The following is a 19,776-nucleotide window of genomic DNA, read 5'->3' as shown; positions in this document are numbered from 1 at the left end:
GACCCTGATCTGTTGCATTTAACGATTCCATATCCATCCAATGCACAATCCCTTTGAAAACTGTAACAGGGCTTGTGCAACAAAAAATATACTTTCCATAGGACATCCTCCACTCTCCCAGAAGGGCGGTGGGGCAAAATGTTTTGAGATGCAAAGCTTTTAGTAAGATTACTGATGGAATTTGGTGTGTTTTATAGAAATCATGCAACCCTATAATAAAGTTAAGCCTAGGGAAAGCTCCAGATAAGACTTTACAACTTCCTCGGAACAAATCGACCATTTATTTGCACTAGCAGCAATTAGGACATAAATAAGCGGAAGCATTTGCGCTCCTTTGTGGAACATCTGAATGCTAATTACAAGGCAGCCTATTTAATGTACTATATGTTACTACGTAGAGTCATCTGCAATCCCTATACCCGTATATGGGCACAGTGGAATGAATTAAAAGTAACGAAGCTCATTTCCTCCTTAACATCAAGAAGAAGAAAAAGAGTTTGGATTTGATATCCCACTTTATCACTACCTGAAGCGAGTCTCAAAGCAGCTAACATTCTCCTTCCCCTTCCTCCCCCACAACAAACACTCTGTGAGGTGACTGAGGCTGAGAGACTTTAGAGAAGTGTGACTAGCCCAAGGTCACCCAGCAACTGCATGTGGAGGAGCAGGGAAGCAAACCCGGTTCACTAGATTATGAGTCCACCGCTCTTAACCACTACACCACACTTAACATTTAGAACAGGGGTCAGCAACCTTTTTCAGACATGGGATGGTCCACCATCCCTCAGACCATGTGGTGGGCCAGACTATTTTTTTTGGGGGGGGGGAATGAACAAATTCCTATGCCCCACAAAAAACCCAGAGATGCATTTTAAATAAAAGGACACATTCTACTCATGTAAAAACACGCTGATTCCCAGACCATCCACGGGCCAGATTGAGAAGGCAACTGGGCCGCAATTGGCCTACGGGCCTTAGGTTGCCTACTCCTGATATAGAACATATAGCTGCTAGAGATGGTTTTGAATGTCGATTTGCAAGTGTGAACGCTCTTGGAGGTAGATTTTAAAACAGAATATATGCACAGATGACTTCAGGCATGGAAACTAAGATTAAAAACATGACTGTGTTGACCAGCACAATCAATAGCAGATTATGTGTGAAATGCTATCAGAACAGTTTGTTGCAATGGTCTGTACTGCCTACATAGTTCTGTTTTAATATGCACATCCATTTAGGGTAGGTATGGGGAACCTCCACCCCATAGATCTAATTACGTCTGGCAGGGGTCCCAATTTGGTCTGCAAGGCCATTTCCCCCAAACCACAGTCCCACAAATGCTGCATCAGATGAGGGGTAGGTAAAGGCATACTGCCAGTGCACAACTGGGAACCTTTAAAGGCACTCCTGATGGTGATAGTGCACAACCCATCAGCTAACCGTCACCAAAAGTAACCCAGCTCAAATATGATGTGCTACTGAGTTACCACAGCTGATCCCACCCAAAAATGGAGCCTGAAGTCAGCTACTATCAGCTTACTGGGGGTAACTTCACCCCCACTTGGCATAGAATTTCTATGTAGCCCAGTTGCCACACTACAAAGGAAAAATGAGTTACCTGACATCACAGTGAAGTCAGATGACTGTCAGGTGGGAGGCTGGGAGGCTGCGGAGGGCCCCAACCACCAAAATGGCCCAAGGGTGCATCAATGCAAGATCCGGCCAACTGACTGGATCCAGCTCCCTACCCCGATTTAGGAAATACCTTAAAATTAGGTTCCAAATGCATACTTGGTCTTGCATAATTCATTTGTGAGTCATTTAGCTTCATTAGATATCTCCCCATCCCCCCCAAACCAATCTCCTGTACTTTGATGTTGTTGAAAGTTATTGAAAGTATGAGCAGCAGGACACAATCCTCACCACTGTGTTGCTCACCATATAAAGCAAGGAATTCAGGATGAAATTCTGAGACACATATTGTCATCTGCCTATGCTAGACTGAACTGAAAGAATGAAGAGAACATACAACATCTAATTGTGGTCTCCTTCCTCGTGAATTACCGTTATTTCTATAAAAATACACTGTACACCAGAACATGCTCAAATATAGAAACACAGAGGCTGCCTTATGCACGGCAGACCATTGGTCCATCTACCTCAGTACTGTGTGATGGCCTGGGATTCGGACTCAGATGCTGAACCTGAGGGATCCCAGCCTGCACAAGATTTCCCGCCTCCAGAACCAGCAGAGCCGGGGCTAGGGCATGAGCCTGAAGGGTCCACACCTGTGCTAGATCCTCAGGCATCTCCTGATGGGATGGAAGACCCATTGCCGGCAGGTGCTCCACTCTCAGCCCTGTCAGAGGAAGCTGAGGTTGCCTCTGGGTCCGGTAATCCTCCAGCCTCTCCTGAGCTGCACAGGCTCAGGGCAGAGAGGCAAAGGGAACTAAGTTCCCGCAGGAGGAGTGCTTGCCTCCAGGCCAGGAGAGGTGAGCCACCAGAGGATTGGGGCCGCCCTATGCCTCGGGGCAGGTAAAAGCCGGCTAGCCCCAGCCCCAAATTGCAGGAGCAACATTGTTGGTGACCAGTTCCTGCTTGAATCCCATCCTGCTTTCCTGCCTGAGCTCCTGACCCGCCCTGGTTCCCTTCCTGCATACCTGTTCCTGACTTTGCCCAACTCCCTGCCCTGCACCCAGTTTCAGCTACTACGGACTGCCTCTACGTTGCACCTTTGACCACGGACCGGACTTGGACCTCGCCTCTCGGGTAACCCACGGGACCAGCACATACTGTTTACAATGACTGGCAGCATCCAGGATTTCAGGCAAAGGCCTCTCACAGCTTCTTCTGGAGATGCAGAAAATTGAACCTGGGACACTCTGCATGCAGAGCAGATTGACATCCAGCCAAAGGAAAATGCTGGTGAAAAAGCAGCTACAAAGTCTGTGACTCAGCAACGTGCCTAAGTGCAAGTAGCAGGCAAGCACCAAAGAGCACTTGTCCACCCTTGCACCTTCACTGCCACAGAGCCTCCCCATTTCTTGGCTAGGTAAAGCTCTCCCTCTCATACTTCACTCATGCTGCTCTTTAAGAGGAGGGAGAAAGGGCACCCCCAAGTCCTCAGTTATCACCCAATGGAGGAGATGCAGTAGAACTATCATAAAATCAGAATTGGAGGGGGCTTGTATGCCAGAGCTACAGCAAACCCAAGAGATGGCTGTCCAGCCTCTATGTTAAGCTCTCCGGTGACAGCTTGCCCATTCACCCACCCCAACTAAGTAACTGCTTCCATCCTCAAACTGTTCTAACTGTCAAGAGGTTTTTCACAATGCTCAGTTAAATCTACCCTCCTGTAATCTATACACAGGACAGATCTTTGCCCTCTTCTATGTGACAGTTTTTCACATATTTGAAAAGTATCATTGTGCTTCCCCCCCCCCCCACTTCTTCTGTACTGGCTAAACATACCAGACTTCTTGCTGGAGGTGTCCAACAGCAGAAAGTTCTCTGCAGGGCCAATCATCTGGTGCCTGCTATGTTAGGGACCATGTGAAACTGAATTTATTTTCCAGATATTTTAATGCATACAATTTAAATCATCCTTCTGCTGTTAGAGTAATTGATTGTTTCATTTATTGTTGTTTGTTGGATTTTTTGTATGTTTCAGTGACAGTTGCTTTGAAAGTTACTATTGAATTGAAACCTGGGATACAAACATAATGTACAATCAGTGCCCCCTTAAGACATTTGAGACCTGAAGTGACTATTCCAGGCAACATCCCCCAGTGACACTTGTCCCTCCAAAATACAGGGGCAAGTATAATGTGAGGGTTTTTTTTAATCAAAAGGAATTCTTTTCCAAAAATATGACTGCTCACCCAAGGTATCTCACTAGCTTTTCTGTGTCTTGCACGTGATACAAATTGAGTCTGAAAATTATTGGTTTAATAAAGACAAAGTTCTGTTCTGAAATCTCATAGTCTTAGGTTATTTATATGAGACATTCAACTTAATTCTATATTCAAAAGATATTCCCACTGTGTTTAATGAGCCTTACTCCTAATCAAGCATTGGGTGCCGCCTTAAAGACAATTCCACAATCCCCAGAATCATATATAAATTTAAATTGCTTCAACTTAAAAAAAAATAAAAAACAGCAAACCAGTCTGTCAGGGATAACCAGACCATCAAGACGGCAGTTATCCTTCCTCTCTCACATGCTGCACAGGTTTATTTGGTTGAAGGAAACAATCTCTGCTTGCTGATACAAATCATTTGTCTTTTTGCTGCAGCCATACCCTTGGTGCTTGCTGATTTTGCCTGTTCTCTCCCAACATGTCTAATGTCATTGACAATGCATGACTTGCACCATCAATGAGTTAAACAAGCAGGTGGCAACAGCAAACTACTACAAGGCAAAAAAGATTCAGTGCCTGCCTCATTGTGGTCATGCTTCATTCATAAAAGGGACTGAAGGAACCCAGACGGAATTACTGTTATCACATTTGCTTCTTCTGATCCAGCAAGCTACAATGTGCTGAGAGAATGGAATCATGGAAAGGGATGAGTATGGTAGTAGAATTTGTCTTTTAAAGTTATGAGTGTTGTCTTTTAAAGATCAATAAAAACACAGGACAAAGTGGTATTCCTAATCCTGATGATTACCTAAACAGCCCACCATCTTAATGATAAAACTGGCCCTGCATGCAGCACAAAGGAAATATTGAACTCATTACAATTGGGGCTTTAGAGAAGAGGGGCTTGGCTTGGCTTGAAAGTTTGACTTCCAGGAACTGAAGTTATCTCTTCATTCACAGAAAACTTCCCATCCAGCAGAAGGGCGGGAGAGAGGCCACAAATTTATGCCTATTTCCCCTCCAGTGCAAGAGACTGTAGCAGGGAGAGGAATGGGCAAAAATCGGTTCTTCTTCCACTGGCAAGAGCAAACTCAGAAGCCAAACCAGTCTTGTTTTACAAGCATCACTTGAACCCATTCCTAAAACAACCTCGCTGTGGATGTGTCTGCCTATTTGCTAATAAAGCAATTTATTTATCTTGATCTCGGTTATAGAAAAGGAACAACCTTATCGTTATTATGTAGCCTTGTATACAATGCACCTTACTACTGACAGAGTGGCAGATTACAACATGTTCTTTCTTGTGAAACTAACCTGAAAAACACGCTTGTTTTGAATTCCAGCTGCTTCTAAGGAGAGACAGTGCAGAGCTCTGTCCTGTTCACAGAAGATCTGCAGGCAGTTTCAAAGGACTTTGTTTGATTGGGCTGGGCTGAGGTCCCCACCCAAGCCTGACAAACCAATAGACTGACTGGGTTTCAATTAATTGGGCTGCTTCTCAAGGTCCACAGGATTTCAAGACAGTTTCTTAGTATGTAAATCGGCTCTATGCACACAGGCAAGAACTAGATCCGAAACTTGCTTTGAAACTTTGCACACAGCTTTGACAGCTAGCATTTAAACTGAATGGCATCATGCATCTTTGAAACGGAAGCTCCCAAGATTGCAGTTGTTAGATCAGTAAAATTTCATATATGCCTAAGGATTGGGGGGGAAAGCCATAGGATAAAATCCAGTTGTGCTGGTCTGCCAGCAACATTTTCTCACTCCCCACCAACTGCAGCCCCTCACGTACCCCCAAAATTTGCTTTAATGGTGGGCTCTCAAAAGCAGATTTGGGGGAGTGGAGAGGGAACTGTAGGAGGAAGGGGAAGTCCACTCTCACCAGGGTGTTGGTAAATTATCTGTTGCAATTTACTAAAAATATTTACTAAAAATAATAAAATCAAAGACAACATACTTACATGCTTAAAACAATTAACAGGAGCGGCAGTGAAACTATTGCTATTGATGTAGTTGCCCCAACTGAAGCCTTCCACTGGAACAGATGCTAGAAAGAGTTACTTTATTTAGCAATGTGTACATAATTTACTAAATATATATTTAATACATATAAATGCATTTCCAGTCTCTTTTAGGGTGGGGGAGGAAACAGAAATGCAGGGTTGTAAGTATGACTACAAGGTGAATATGGTGGATTATGCAAAGAAAATCCTCTAGAAATCTAACTTGTTTTTACAAAAGAATATAGATTAGACTGGAACTAATTAATGTAGGCCAGAAGCAAAACAACAACAACTAACCCGTGCACTGATGCAATCAGGGTTCATATGACAGTTATTACATCCAGTCAAACAGATATAGCAGTATGGGAAAGAAACCTATCAACCCCTAGAGCAATGTGTTCTAGTGAAAATGCCAATACAGCTGAAAGGGTGGAAAGCAAGGCACATGAGCCAAGCCCCTCAGAATGTTTCACAGGTTCACCCCAACAACCAAGGCCTTCAGCTTCAGATGAAGGACCCCCACCCCACAATACTAGTAAACTTAATAAATAAGTGAATAAGAGGAATACTTATTCACTTGGAAATTGCTGGGATATGTGGTTAGAAAAACCTTACAATTCTTCTTGAAATTATTCCCCAAAGTTGAAAAACTGGATGTTAACCCAATAATAATTCCTCAGAGACTTCTGACATCCACGTTACCTGTTTTCGTCTTTGATTGGTTCTGTACCGTTGCTTGGTATTGGGCATATGCAGCTAATTTAGCAACTAAAGGTTGTTTTTGTAGCACTTTAGCCTTCTTTGTTGGAGGTTTTCCCTAAAACAACAAGAGCTGAATAAGGTTCTTTTCAAACTCACATTAAGACGTTTTAGAAGCAGGGTTTCTGGAAATCTGCTGCACAAAATGTAACACTGCAGTTTCAGAAACACAATTCATCAGAAAGAGTTTGTTTTTTTACAGTTTCTGGCTAAATCCCATTTGAAAGACCGCCTAGCCTGCTGCGATTTTAACATTAATTTGAATTTTCTTTAAATACTCAATGTCACTACAACCAAGTGGCATTTGTGCACTGACAAAAATAGGAAAGGTGTAGCATGCATTGCAAGCACAAACCGCGGACAAAAATATATTTTGTTTCAGTGAAGGACTGCACAAACTAACAGATGCTACCAAAACCTATCAGGGCATGATATCTTCTTTAATTTTTGATGTCTCAAAGGAAACACAAGCAAAAATGGGGGGAATGTAGTTTATAAGCTTAATATATAAAAAACATGTTTCTGATCACTGCATTCCAACATTACAAGTAACAATGAATCCTAATTATTCAAAACTCTTGAACTAGGATTTGGGAGAGAGCAATGATCTTTCAAGCTTAACAAGCGCTCTCAGATGAAAATGCATTAGTATTCTGCTGTTAGAAGGATATCTAACACCGCAGGTGCAAATAGCCCTCGGCAGTTAAATTCACTGTACAATCTTTCCTTCAAGGCTGGCATTATACATTAGCAAAACTGTACATTGCAAACATGATGGAATTTTTAAAGAACATTTTATTATTATTTTTACACCAGCTTGAAAGTATTTGGACTACCGAGCTTTAAAGCAACTTTTACACCCATTACGTAATGGAGTAGAGGGGGCACTAGAGATTAGCATTCTTCAGTCCAATCTCATCTGTGTATCTGAAGCTTGTAGTTGAAGTGTTCTCTGACATATATGCACAGTGATATCAATGCAGCTGTTTGTAAGGAAGATGTAAAGAAGTTAATGCTGCATGAGCAGTGTCCCCTTTATTTAACAGAATGTCCTCTTTCTCCCTGCATGCCTACAAAATCTGCTCCAGAGGGTCCCCTGACCCTCTGGAACAGATTTGGAGGGGTTTCACAAGAGAGGAGAGAAGGGTCATTTCCTCTGCACGTGTGGAAGTATGTTGTGTGAGTGGAACAGCAGCGTTGTACACACAACCCAATGTAACTAAAGCTACATTTGTACACACTTATGTGGAAGCACGTGTCATTGAATTCAATGGGACTTACCGTATTGGCCTAAATATAAGCCACACTTTTTTCCAAATTCTGATCGTGAAAAGTTAAAGTGTGGCTTATATTCATGACCTTACGATTTCTCTGCTGAAACAGCTGCCCTAAGGTCCATGTCCCTGTCTTGCCTTCTAAGGCCAGAATGGAGAGCGCCCTCCCCGCCCCACCCCATCCAGGATGCCACCACGAGGACCGTCGGGGGTGTGGGACAACGGTGCCCGTCCTGACCCTGGCTCCCAAACCTCCCCTGAAGCGCCAGAAAGAAGGGGAAGGAGGGAAAGCCACCGGCAAAGCGGTGCAGCTCCCCCCCAGAAAGCAGCCTGGGAGCGTGGGGGAATGGTATCCATAGGATTGTCTTCTACATTTGCGATTTACGGGTATGAGTGCCTACGGAATTTTAAGGGAGTGGCTTATATTGGGGTATTGTCTTTCCCCCCCTTTTCTTCCCTTGAATTTTAAAGGTGCAGCTTATATTCGGCCAATACAGTACTTTTGAGTAGAAGTATGTACAACTGCATTGCCTGGCTTAGAACCTATTCATTCTAATTTGGGAGGAAGGGCAATTGATTTAATGGGATTTATACTGCATAACTATACATTGAGCTGAGCAAAATAGTCACTTTTGATTTGCACAATTATCTCAGGAGAGAGCAGTAGGATACCTGTGTTCAGTATAAATTGCAAAGGAAATTGTGCCAGAACTGACTATCCACATAAAATATTAAGACTGTGGTGGATAGCTCACTAAACACACTAACTTACATTAACTTATTAAATAAATACATTCCAGTATCACATTTTCTTAGCCTCCAAATAATGGTTTGGAATGGAATAATCCATGAACTGTCTGATCCTGGTTCAGATAGGTCACTCAAACAACTTTGCTAGTTTTACTGTCATGGCAAAATGTGGTTTGACAAACCAGTCAGCATCTATTAAGTTCATTGTGCAAAAGGAAGAGGAAGTCATGCATAGATGGGAAACCCAGCCAGATGGGTGGCATATAAATAATAAGATTATTATTAGTATTATTATGGCTCATTGCTGATCTTCCAAATAATGGTTTGTACTTCTTGGTTTGTAAACGTAACAAACTTACACAGTCTGTTTTACTGAGAAGTGGTAACAACCACTAGGTTAGATAGCTATTCAAGTGGGGAGTGGTTTTAATTTAAACATTTCTACAATGCTCTTTTTCTGTATTATCTCACAGCAGTTTACATTATGTAAACATACAACATATACACACAACACAATCCACATAATAAAATATTACAATAAAATAAAATGTAACTACTGTAGCCAATAAACACAACAAAGCTTTGTGGTACCACAAACACTACAAGATTTATTGCAATATATACTTTTGTGGACTCAAGCCCATTTCAGATACATAAAGATAAATCTTAGTTGGCAGGTATACAGAGGATGAAAACTGTAAGGTGGGAGCTGAATGGCAATGAGATACAAAGATTACGGACCATGATAATAACAGCTTAAACATGTAGGCACACTTTTCTAATCGCAGATTGATAATAATTTACCCAGCTTTGCTGAAGTACCGGAAATTGAATTACAACTATAATGGGGCAGGGAACCATTCATAAGAAACAATCATAGATGTCAGATATCCCTGGCAGATTAACACATGTAGTGTAATAAAAATCCTTTGGGTGAAATCCAACTTAGTACTAAGTGCACATGGAGGGAAAGGTCCATTTGCTCAACAATATTTCCTTCCCCTTCCTCCCACACGCCTCCTAAACCTGTTGTGGAGGTTCCCCCAGCTCTGCAAAGCAGATTTAGGTGGTGTGGGGTGGTGGTGGAGAGCAGTCCCAGTGTGCAAACAGACCTTGTTCTCCCATCGCAACAACTTCGTTGAATCCTGCCCTCTCTGCATTTTATTTAATTCATTAATTTACGAATTGCCCTCCATATGCATTTCAAGACAAACACAAACTAAAAACAGTTTTGAAAACAGTACAAAAACAACAAATGAAGACAAGTGGTTATTCTGCATTATTTTAAAATCTATGGCAGAGACCTTTTCACTGAAGTGAAAAAGCTTGTCCACACAAACAAGGGCAAACCTAGAACTCATGCCATCTAACTTACTGATAAATTCTAACTCAGCTGTTTCACGTGGCAGTCTTCCTTTTAAACTTCCTTTGTTCCAGAATGGCCACCTTAAGGTCAGTTACAGTGTGTCCTGAAAGATTAAAGCATTCCCCTACAGGTTTATGAATACTGCCATTTCTGATAGCAGATTTGTGTCTATCTATCGCTGTTCTTTTGCACAGAGACTTAACTGTCTGTCCTATGTAGAAGGACATTATTGGCAGATAATGGAATAAATCACACTGGAAGATGAGCAGGCGAATGAGCCCCTGAAGTTGTGGGTGACATTATTCTATCCTGCTACAGTGTTGCCGCAGTGGGTATGGGAGTAGAGTTGGGCTCTAGGTCTGGTCCTTGTGTCCTTATCTCTGCTATGTGGCTTTTTCTTGCTCATGAGTAACTGTTTTAGTTTGGGGGCTGTCTGTGAGCAAGCACAAGAGCCTGCCTTCCAAGGCATCTCAATGTCATTCAACTTCCACCTTACAATTTGGTTATTTACACAACTGCCAACTAAGATTTCACTTCATGTGTCTGACAAAGTAAGCTAGAGCCATAATGAATGTGTTAGTTTTAAGGCGCCACAAATTTTGTTGTTTTTGCTACAGGAGGCCAATGCTGCAACCCCTCTGGAAATTGCAATATTAAGGAAAAGCTAGGAATTAATAAGCAGCAAATGCCTGGATGAACGGATGAGTCTTAATCAGGTGCTTAATGCTGGTGATAAACAGAGAAGGGCTGTTGCCTTCACACCTGATTGTGGGAAGCATCTGGTTAGCCAGTGCTGGATACCAGATGCTAACTTTTGGGTCCAATCCAACAGGGCTCTCATATTATATTTAACTTTAAAGCAGTTAACTTTTTTAAAAAATGCATTAATCTGCATTGTAACAAATCTGTTTTAAAGCTTATCTATATAATAAAGATAATAAAACTGTGACTGTACCGTTACCTGAAGTCTGGCCAGAATGCTGGCCTTCTTAGAGTTCGATGAGTAACTTCTTGAGCAGGAAACACTGCAGAAGCGCTTGGTTTTAGAGTAAAAGGCATCTCTGACACCAACCATCCCACACATTTCACAGGTAGCTAATAAAGGGAGAAAGATGGCCAATGTATTACATGTATACTATAAAGTACCACATTCACTGTCAAGCAGTCATGGCTCTATGCAGTCCACATAGAAGATAGTCAACTCAAACTGTGTGTTGGCTACCAACACTTAGACACACCCCAAATATAAATATGCATTATATATTATATTTATAATACAATCCTTCATCAATCAGATATTTAATAGCTTGTATGTAGATTCTAAACAGCTTTCTCTCTTGGACTTCTTTCTCTTCCTCTTTCCTTAATTTGACATGGGAGATTCATTTCTGTTGAAGAGAATGAATTACCACTTCCACTGTACAAAAAAGTATGTCCAGAAGTTTGAATCTTCCAAAGAATTTACTTATTTGTGCATAATGTGATTTTCTCCAGACCTAACCCACAGAAGAAGACTGGCAGAAGCTGACTTCCCTGCTCCTTCTTCTCTTCTCCCCAGCAGCCCTTAATAAAGGCCCTCGGGAGAGTCAGGGCCCTGTACTCAATGTGCAGGCTGAGGGCAGAACCCTTCCAAAACTGGGTGAAGGCATCCTCCACAAGTATGCTACAAACAGCAGGACTGGGCAACATATTTATATATCATCCAAAATTGGTCTGCGGTCTGCATCGTGATAATGGTTTCATAATATCTGACATGGTGATATACAGTGGTGCCCCGCTAGACGAAAATAATTCATTCTGCGAAAATTTTCGTCTAGCGGGTTTTTCATCTAGCGAAGCGGCAATGACAGCCGCGCTTTCACTAGACGGAAAACAAAAGACGAAAAATTTTCGTCTTGCGAGGCAGCCCCATAGACAAATTCGTCTTGCAGGGCAGCCTTCCGCTAGACGAATGCCTTTGTCTAGCGAGTTTTTCGTCTTGCGAGGCATTCATCTAGCGGGGCACCACTGTATTGTGAATCATGATGTACTGAATGTGTGTGCTTTGTAAAATAATAATAATAATAATAATAATAATAATAATAATAAATTGTGGTGTGGGGGAAACTATGAAGCTTCTCACATGATTGCTGATTCCCTTACTATAAAATAAGAGTTGTAACAATATGTTAAAGGTAAGTAAACATGTATCAGTTTTAGACCCCAGTTGCAGGGATATTACTCTATCCGCCTCTACATAGTTACAACCTTACATCAACTGGTATATCACGAAGTTTAGCTGATGATATATCACGTTGTTGAAAACCAGATATTGCCAAGCCCTAATAAACAGCATACTGCACTAGAAACGGTTACTTGAAACATTTGATTTCATAAAAACAGGTAAGTCTTTAAATAGCTGGGGTGTGTTATTGTCTTGTTTGTTACTATGTTATGTATTTTTTAGTTTTTATACTGTCACCCACCCTGTGATCCTCAGATAAAAGGCAACACGCGCACGCACGCACACACACACACAACTTCCCTCATCCCAAATCTTGCTCTTCTTTTCTTATCTTACCCCCTACTATCCCAACTGGGATTAGAACCTCTACTGTATCAATTTTTGTGACCTTTGCATGCATGCACAACCATGGAGAGAAAATCTGGAGTATTGTGTGCTACCTCTCCAATGGGCTGGATCCAGGGTGCAACTTCCACAAATGGAAGGGATTGAGAATCAGTACAGGCTCCCACTGGAGGAAGGGAAGGCGACAATTGTTGCTGCTTCCTGTTCCCCCAGGAGCACCTCAACACTGTTCAAGATGGTCCCACAAGCCACTAGAGCAACTCTTCAGTGTCTGCAATAAGATGCAGGAATAGATTAAATACACCTCCTCTTCTCCAGTGAGAATGCCCTGTAAGGGAAACTCAGGGGGTGATATTTAAGTTTACTGTGAGCAGATCCACTGAAATGACTGAACATGACTAAGTTAGATCCATTAATTTCAGTAAGCCTTCTCTGAGTGAGTGTAGTCGATTACCACCTATGGGAACTATAGACCCAAGCCAATATCTCTCAAGTTTTCAGGTGTGGTGACGTCCCCTTCTTCCTGAATGTATCTGACTCTGAACATTTTTCTGTAAGCATGCTAAAGGAAGCACGCACGCACTTTGTTAGGGCTTAAGTACACTTCTATGGTTGTCTAGGTGCAGTTTAGCTGCAGTTTACTGACAGGAAACAATAGAACAGTCTTCACACAAAGTGACACATATGTGCATCAGTCTTCTGTCACTGATCCTAACATCCAACATCCAAGCAGGGGAAAAAGTTGGCACCATAGAAATAAGAGTTGGTCATTTGATTTAGCATTCCACTGAAAAATCAAGCACTCACCCATGCCAGATTTGCCATCTGGATATGTGTAGACCTGTCCATTGTTCTTGATAATTGGGAGGTTTGAGGGTAAGGGTGCAACTTCCTCTTCACTCTCATCAGAGCTTGAGCTACTACTGGTATCCTCACTACAGCTATCATAACCATCAAACATCCCGAACGAGTCACGTCTCTTCCTTTCAGATCTTGAAGAATGTTCAGTCTAAAAAGAAAAGCTAAAATGTTAAAACCTCTCAACAAAATGATCTGAAAGAGATATTTCAGCATTTTAACAGGTTTCCACTGAGTGTGGAAGACCCATACTATATAATCTTAAATCACAAAGAGAAACAACACATGTAGACAAATTGAAAAGCAATTTGCAAATGTTACATAGATGCAATGCTATACAATAAACTAAAAATGAAAGACTTTGCACTACACAAAGCAATATTCAGGATGAGCACCCAACAAAATTATGTTCAATAACCAAACACAAGCATTTAATTTATTACCCTTATATATTCCATTGTAGAAATCACAGGGGAGCACTTACGTTGCTTTACATATAGGCAAATGTAAAGCAATGAGCTATACAAAAATTATGTTGGTTCACTAGCTTCTCTACAGAATGCATCAGTCCTGAAGTTATGGATTTCAAATATGCCACCACAGTCCTCAATAGTCTTTGCAGAATTCAAGGGTAAGTTAATCATGTGTTGGTATACCCAGCATTGCTTATCAACAGTTCATCCACTTTCGGCTAACCAGCAGGCAGCATACATTAGCTGAGGTAGGCTAGGCTGAGACCAAGTGATTGGCCCAAGGTCACCCAGGGAGCTTCTTGGCTGTGTGGAAATTTGAACCCGGGTCTCCCAGGTCCTAGTGCAACACACTAACCACTACACCACACTTGATGCAACCCCACGTAACAACCCAGAGAAGGGACCAAAGCTCATTGACCTACCATTTTCTCTTCAGAAAACTGTGGAGCTTTTCTGTGGTATATTCTCATTTCACACCAGAACTAGAGAGAAAAGCCAGAGCCAGAGTGTATCACTGTTCTTCTTTTCAACTTCTAGGGTCCATTTCCCCCCTTTTGTTAGCCACTAAGCACAACCCACCCCTCATCTGTTTCCGTCACATATTCTCAGTCTTTGAAGTAGACTATTCCCATAAAGTTTATGATTTGTCATAGAAACACTTCCATGGCAACTGACAGAGATAGAATAAAACAAGCATCACAAAAGTTATATTTTATGTGAATGGCTGCTCTACTATGCACAATCTCAGAATGTCATTACTAAAGAGATATCCCTTGCATACTGCAGATCATGCTACACATTTTATTTGCTAAAACAAATGCCACTCCTGAAATCGTTGTAAAAATAAAATAATAATTCCAGTTGTTATCCTCGTATCAATAGCACCCCAATCCATAAATCAGACAATCCCATTCAATGGCAGGATGGACAAAGTAGTTCTTTATGATATACAGTAGGTATATAGTTGAACAGAAGTCATCAAATGCTACCTTCCTATATTGAGCAATTAGGAAGGAGCAGACCCCTGAAAAATAGTGTCTTCCACCCATAACAGTTCCAGACCTATCAGCAGTATTTGAATGTCCAACATTTAGAGCAATACACTTTTCAAAGGCATTCCCAAGAAAAGGGCATTACAGTATTCCAAATGGCATGTAACTAAGACATGTGTCACTGTGGTCAAATCAAACATTCAAGGAACAGGCACAGCTAGCACACTGCCTTTAACTGTGCAAACGTAATCCTGGCCACCAAAGAAACCTGAGCGATCAGGATCAGGGCTGAGTCCAGGAGCATGCCCAGACACAGCAAACCTGTGTCTTCAGAGGGAGTGCTATCCCACCTAGCACAGGTGGAATCTCTGTTCCCTGTTATGCCTTCTGACTGACCAAGAGCATCTACGTCTTGCCTAGATTACGTTTCAATTTGCTCACCCTCATCCAGTCCATTGCTGATCACAGACACCAATTTAGAATCAAGACAGCTTCCTTGGATTTAAGTGGAAAGGAGAAATAGAGCTGATTGTTATCCACATACTGGTGACACCGAACCCTGAAACTCCAGACTACCTCTCCCAGTGATTTCATGTAAATGTTAAATAGCATGAGGGACAAAACATAACATCGAGGGACTGCGCAAGCCAACAGCCAAGGAATCAAACAAGAGTCCCCTAGCACTAACTTCTGGGTTGGCCCCACCAGGAAGGAATGGAACCACAGTAAAACAGGGCCTCCAAGTCCTATCCCAGCAAGGCTACCATGGTCAATGGCTTTGAAAGCCACCAAGAGGTCCAGCAGAATCAACAGGGACACACTCCCCTGTCCAGTTCCCAGTGTTAAGTTATCCACCAAGGCAACCAAAGCTATCTCTGTCCCATAACTATTATACAGCTTCTGACTACTGTATTAGACACAACCTGAGCATCATTAAAAAAAAAAAGATAGAAAAAGATAGTGATTGCAACCTGCAAAGTATAGTCACGCAGACTTGAATTGCTCATACATGCTACTGGGATGACAGAAGAGCCTGTGGAAACACAATGACTGTATTACACATGAGTACTTGACATACACTTATTCACACAGCAACTTTCATAATTTGTAGGGTGAGGCAGGATAAGTAAATACAATGTTCAACAGCAAATGTCACAGTAAATTTTGTCAGGAGATGAACAGCCTGAAAAAATTACATATTTGGACGTTCACAATAATTATAAACGTCCATCCATGTTACATACATTGTATGTTTTCTATTATAATTTCTGCTATAATTTTAAAGAAGTACTAGTATTTCTGTGATGATCACCCACTGAAATTTTATTCATCTTGGGTGGCAAGTTTGCATAGCAGCATGGTATTGAGAACTTAAAAGAGAGAGCGCTAGACACCACTATCCCAAGTGCAGTTAAGGCACCACAGAACTTTATTACATTTGCAGTATAACTAATATAGTTACTTAAATATATGCTGCAATGATTGTTCACTTTTAAAAACTATTATGGCCATAGACTACAATTCTTTCTAGTTTAATTTACAGCTTAAACATTTCAGGGATCTAACAAGTCCTGACGAAGAAGAGCAAGATGCATATTGCCCCAGAATACCCTTAGACTGATTGTTTTTCTCTGATTTTAAACGCTGTTATGCTGCTAGTGCTAATTTTGAAGGACAGGGAATGATTAATTAAAACACTGAAAATCAATGTTTAAATTGTACTCTGTGTGAACTACTCAGAGGACTTTGGTGCTTGAGCAGCCAATAAATGTTCTAAATAAATAAATCCATCCTCATCCCAAGGCACTTGCAATCTGAAGAACAAGAAAGAGACAAGAGAAACTTAAGTTGTAATGGTATGTGTGACTCTGAAGATGCACAAAATGGTTTTGATATGAATCAATTGTAGCAACATCTCATCCACCCCTTTCAATAGCAACTTCAACATACCGGTAATCATTTGCTGCAGTGCTAAAAATTATGCATATAATGTTGCACCAACACAGATACGTTCAACGTTGACCAAAAGTCTTCTGTAATGTCATGCAGACAAGCAGTTCTAAACCCCATCTCTAAACACCTCTTTTCTGCCTAGCTCATGTCAAACAACAGCTTCATGCACTGACTTTAGGCAACATTTGTCAATGACCTCAATTTTTACATAGCTACAACAACCAACTGACAAGTCAAAATAATAACTCATTGCTGTCTTACAGCCATAGCTAATCATTACAGATTATAACAATGCAGCTGCAACCAGCATATGACCTGAAGGGTGCTGCTTCCCCATATACAACAATCTATTAGTTCATGAAGCAGGAGGTGCTGGAGGCCTTCAAATTGTATGGCAATCAGAATTAGGCCACCCAATTGAAGATCACAAATGAGGTCTCTGGGCCATTCCCACCCCTCATAAAACAATATCTGCTTACTTACAGGTGGCTTCCACTGGCACTGGATGACAGTCAGGCTGGCAAAAATTAATCCCTCCCTTTGCCTTTTATGTTGGAATACTTTTGCAATATTCTCCATTATATCCGCAATTACAAGCCAACCTCTTTCTCCAAATCCTACCTTAGCCCTACTATCTTTGGACATAGACTTGGGCTCCACCCTAGTAGGCTTCTTACTGACTGCAGCACAATTAGTGATAGCTCAATAATGAAAGAACCAGACTGAAATAACTCTGAACATTTGGGGAAATAATATCTGGGGTGCAGCAATGTCTGAGCGTCTCACCAGACACAAGAGGACAATTAAAGGCTTAATGAAAAGAGACACCTTCCAATAAATGTGGACCCCTTTCTTTAGCTATGTTAATGACCAAAAACAAGACATTGTTATCCTAACAGCTCAATATTTTCAGTGGAGAGATTACATTAAGTAATATGTTTGAACGTGGAATGTGTAAGCTCATGTCTAAAGTCAATGGATAGAAAAAAACACCATTAGATGCACTGCTGCATAAGTGTTTAATAGTTCTTGTATTTGTATAAAAAGTAAAGCCAATAAAAAGCTTTTTTAAGAACTGCAGCAACAGAATAATAATTGGTCCTTATCATACAAACTTATTGTTAGTGCAGCAGGTTGCATGATTGGCCCATAAGATTAAATGCACATGCTGTTGTGTGTTGTGGTACCAACAGTGATAGCAGAAGGTATGACCCAGTTGTCTTCCAGTATACATTAATCCAGCAGTTTTCAGAACTTTTACCCTCAGTGAGCACTTTCCATATCAACAGATCTGTCAAGGAACCAACATACATTACAGAAGGCTTTGAGACTATTCTAGAAAGCATAATTAGTTCACATAGGGGACCAGCAAGGTCTGTAAGATCCAAACGCTATTTCACATTAACTGACAACACAACATTGAGAACACAGTGTTCCCTCCAATAACTATGCATTCAGAAGCTTTTGTAAGGCATTTACTGATACTCTCTTTAAGGAAGTAAAAGATTTGCAAGACAGACATGCTACCATGTTCTGGTATACAGTCCATGCACAATGGGCAGAATAGAGAACAGTGGACAAATTAATGGGGCAGGAGACTGAAGCAAATGAGAATAGTTAGCATACATGCACATGAGTGTTTCCCTATTAAAGCCTAATCAAGTACTGTATTGTAGAAAGGCAAGACAAAGCCTCACACATCATTTAAGACAGCCTTCCCAACCCAATGCTTTCCTCATATTTTGGATTACAATTCCCATCAACCACAGCCAGCATGGCTAATAATCAGGGATAAAGGGATCTGTCCAACAACATCTGGAGAGTATCAGGCTGGGGAAGACTGCCTTAAGACAATAAAGCTGTTTAGTCTGGATACATAATGGAAAGGAAAGTTAAGGAGGAAAGTGCTAAAAAGTTTGAGAACAAAGCTCTGTATCAGCAGTGTCCAAAGCGACATTGTATCTCTTAACACACACATTAAAATACGTAGGGCTCAATGTTTACTTATTATTGCTACTAAGTTAATATCCCACTTCCTTCCAATGAGCTCAAAATGGCATAAATTGTACTCCCTCTCTCCATTTCATACTCACAATAACCTTGTGAGATAAGCTAGGCTAAGAGGCAGTGACTGGCCTAAAGTCACTCAATGGGCTTCATGGCCAAGAGGTGATTTGAACCCTGATATCCCAGGTCTTACTCCAACACACCACACTGGTTTTATATACATAACAGAATGTTCTGTATTTTAAGTTTAATTACAAATAAGTCACATTTAACAAAGGAAATGTGACTTTATGCTGATATCAGCATTTCAACATCACAAATATAATGCACTCAAGTTAATGCATTTTAAAAGAAAAAGTTACAAGTTTCGTACTTTATCCAGTGAAACTTCTCATTGTTAGCATTCAGCATATCTTAATTTGGCAATTTCTCTTTAAAGTCCTCATTATAACATTAATTTTGAAAGCTTTCCCTGAGAAGGGTAAAACTGAATCATTTACTTTCTGCTCTAGGATGCTTGTATGCAACAAAGCTGGTTGCAGAATCCTACAGATAAGTGTGAATGTCAGAGGAGGAAAAGTAGCAAGGATGATAGGAAAATAAAGAAATAGAACCAAGGCTCATCATGGCATTTCCTGGATTACTATGTTTTCTCTTCTACACTACTGAACATTGGCAGACCTAAACAGTTCCTCTATCCTCTCAAAGGCCACATTCAACCTTCTAAAAACAATCAAATGAAATGTTTGTTGAACGCTGGTCTGCACATCCCCTTGCAAAGCATATATACAAGATGCTCAACGAGGCACAAAATCTCCTCGCTTTTTGATCATTAAACTACTTAGGGCAATGCTGGAGCCGCAGTACTGGCCAAGGTACCAACACACACACAAAAGAGGTATCGAGTTC

General features: G+C 41.2%; 1 protein-coding gene across 10 annotated transcripts in view; it reads right to left on the bottom strand.

Annotated features, from left to right (window-relative positions):
• MBTD1 (mbt domain containing 1) overlaps positions 1 to 19,776 on the bottom strand; it is a 47,779-nt gene that overhangs the window by 27,402 nt on the left and 601 nt on the right. For 4 of the 10 annotated variants that reach the window (XM_033139142.1, XM_033139146.1, XM_033139152.1 and 1 more), the window contains exons 2-6: positions 14,338 to 14,397; positions 13,392 to 13,593; positions 10,971 to 11,110; positions 6,569 to 6,683; positions 5,825 to 5,910 (exon numbers count right to left, since the gene is read on the bottom strand). In XM_033139142.1, the coding sequence (XP_032995033.1) occupies positions 5,825 to 5,910; positions 6,569 to 6,683; positions 10,971 to 11,110; positions 13,392 to 13,593; positions 14,338 to 14,397 (603 nt within the window). Of the gene's footprint in view, positions 1 to 5,824; positions 5,911 to 6,568; positions 6,684 to 10,970; positions 11,111 to 13,391; positions 13,594 to 14,333; positions 14,398 to 19,776 lie in introns of those variants that run through there. The other 6 variants (XM_033139143.1, XM_033139149.1, XM_033139144.1 and 3 more) reach the window with 4 other exon arrangements.

This window comes from Lacerta agilis, chromosome 2 (genome assembly GCF_009819535.1).
Source record: "Lacerta agilis isolate rLacAgi1 chromosome 2, rLacAgi1.pri, whole genome shotgun sequence".
NCBI lineage: Eukaryota > Metazoa > Chordata > Lepidosauria > Squamata > Lacertidae > Lacerta > Lacerta agilis.
Note: the sequence above shows the minus strand (reverse complement) of the source record. Positions and strands in the feature narration are given on the sequence as shown.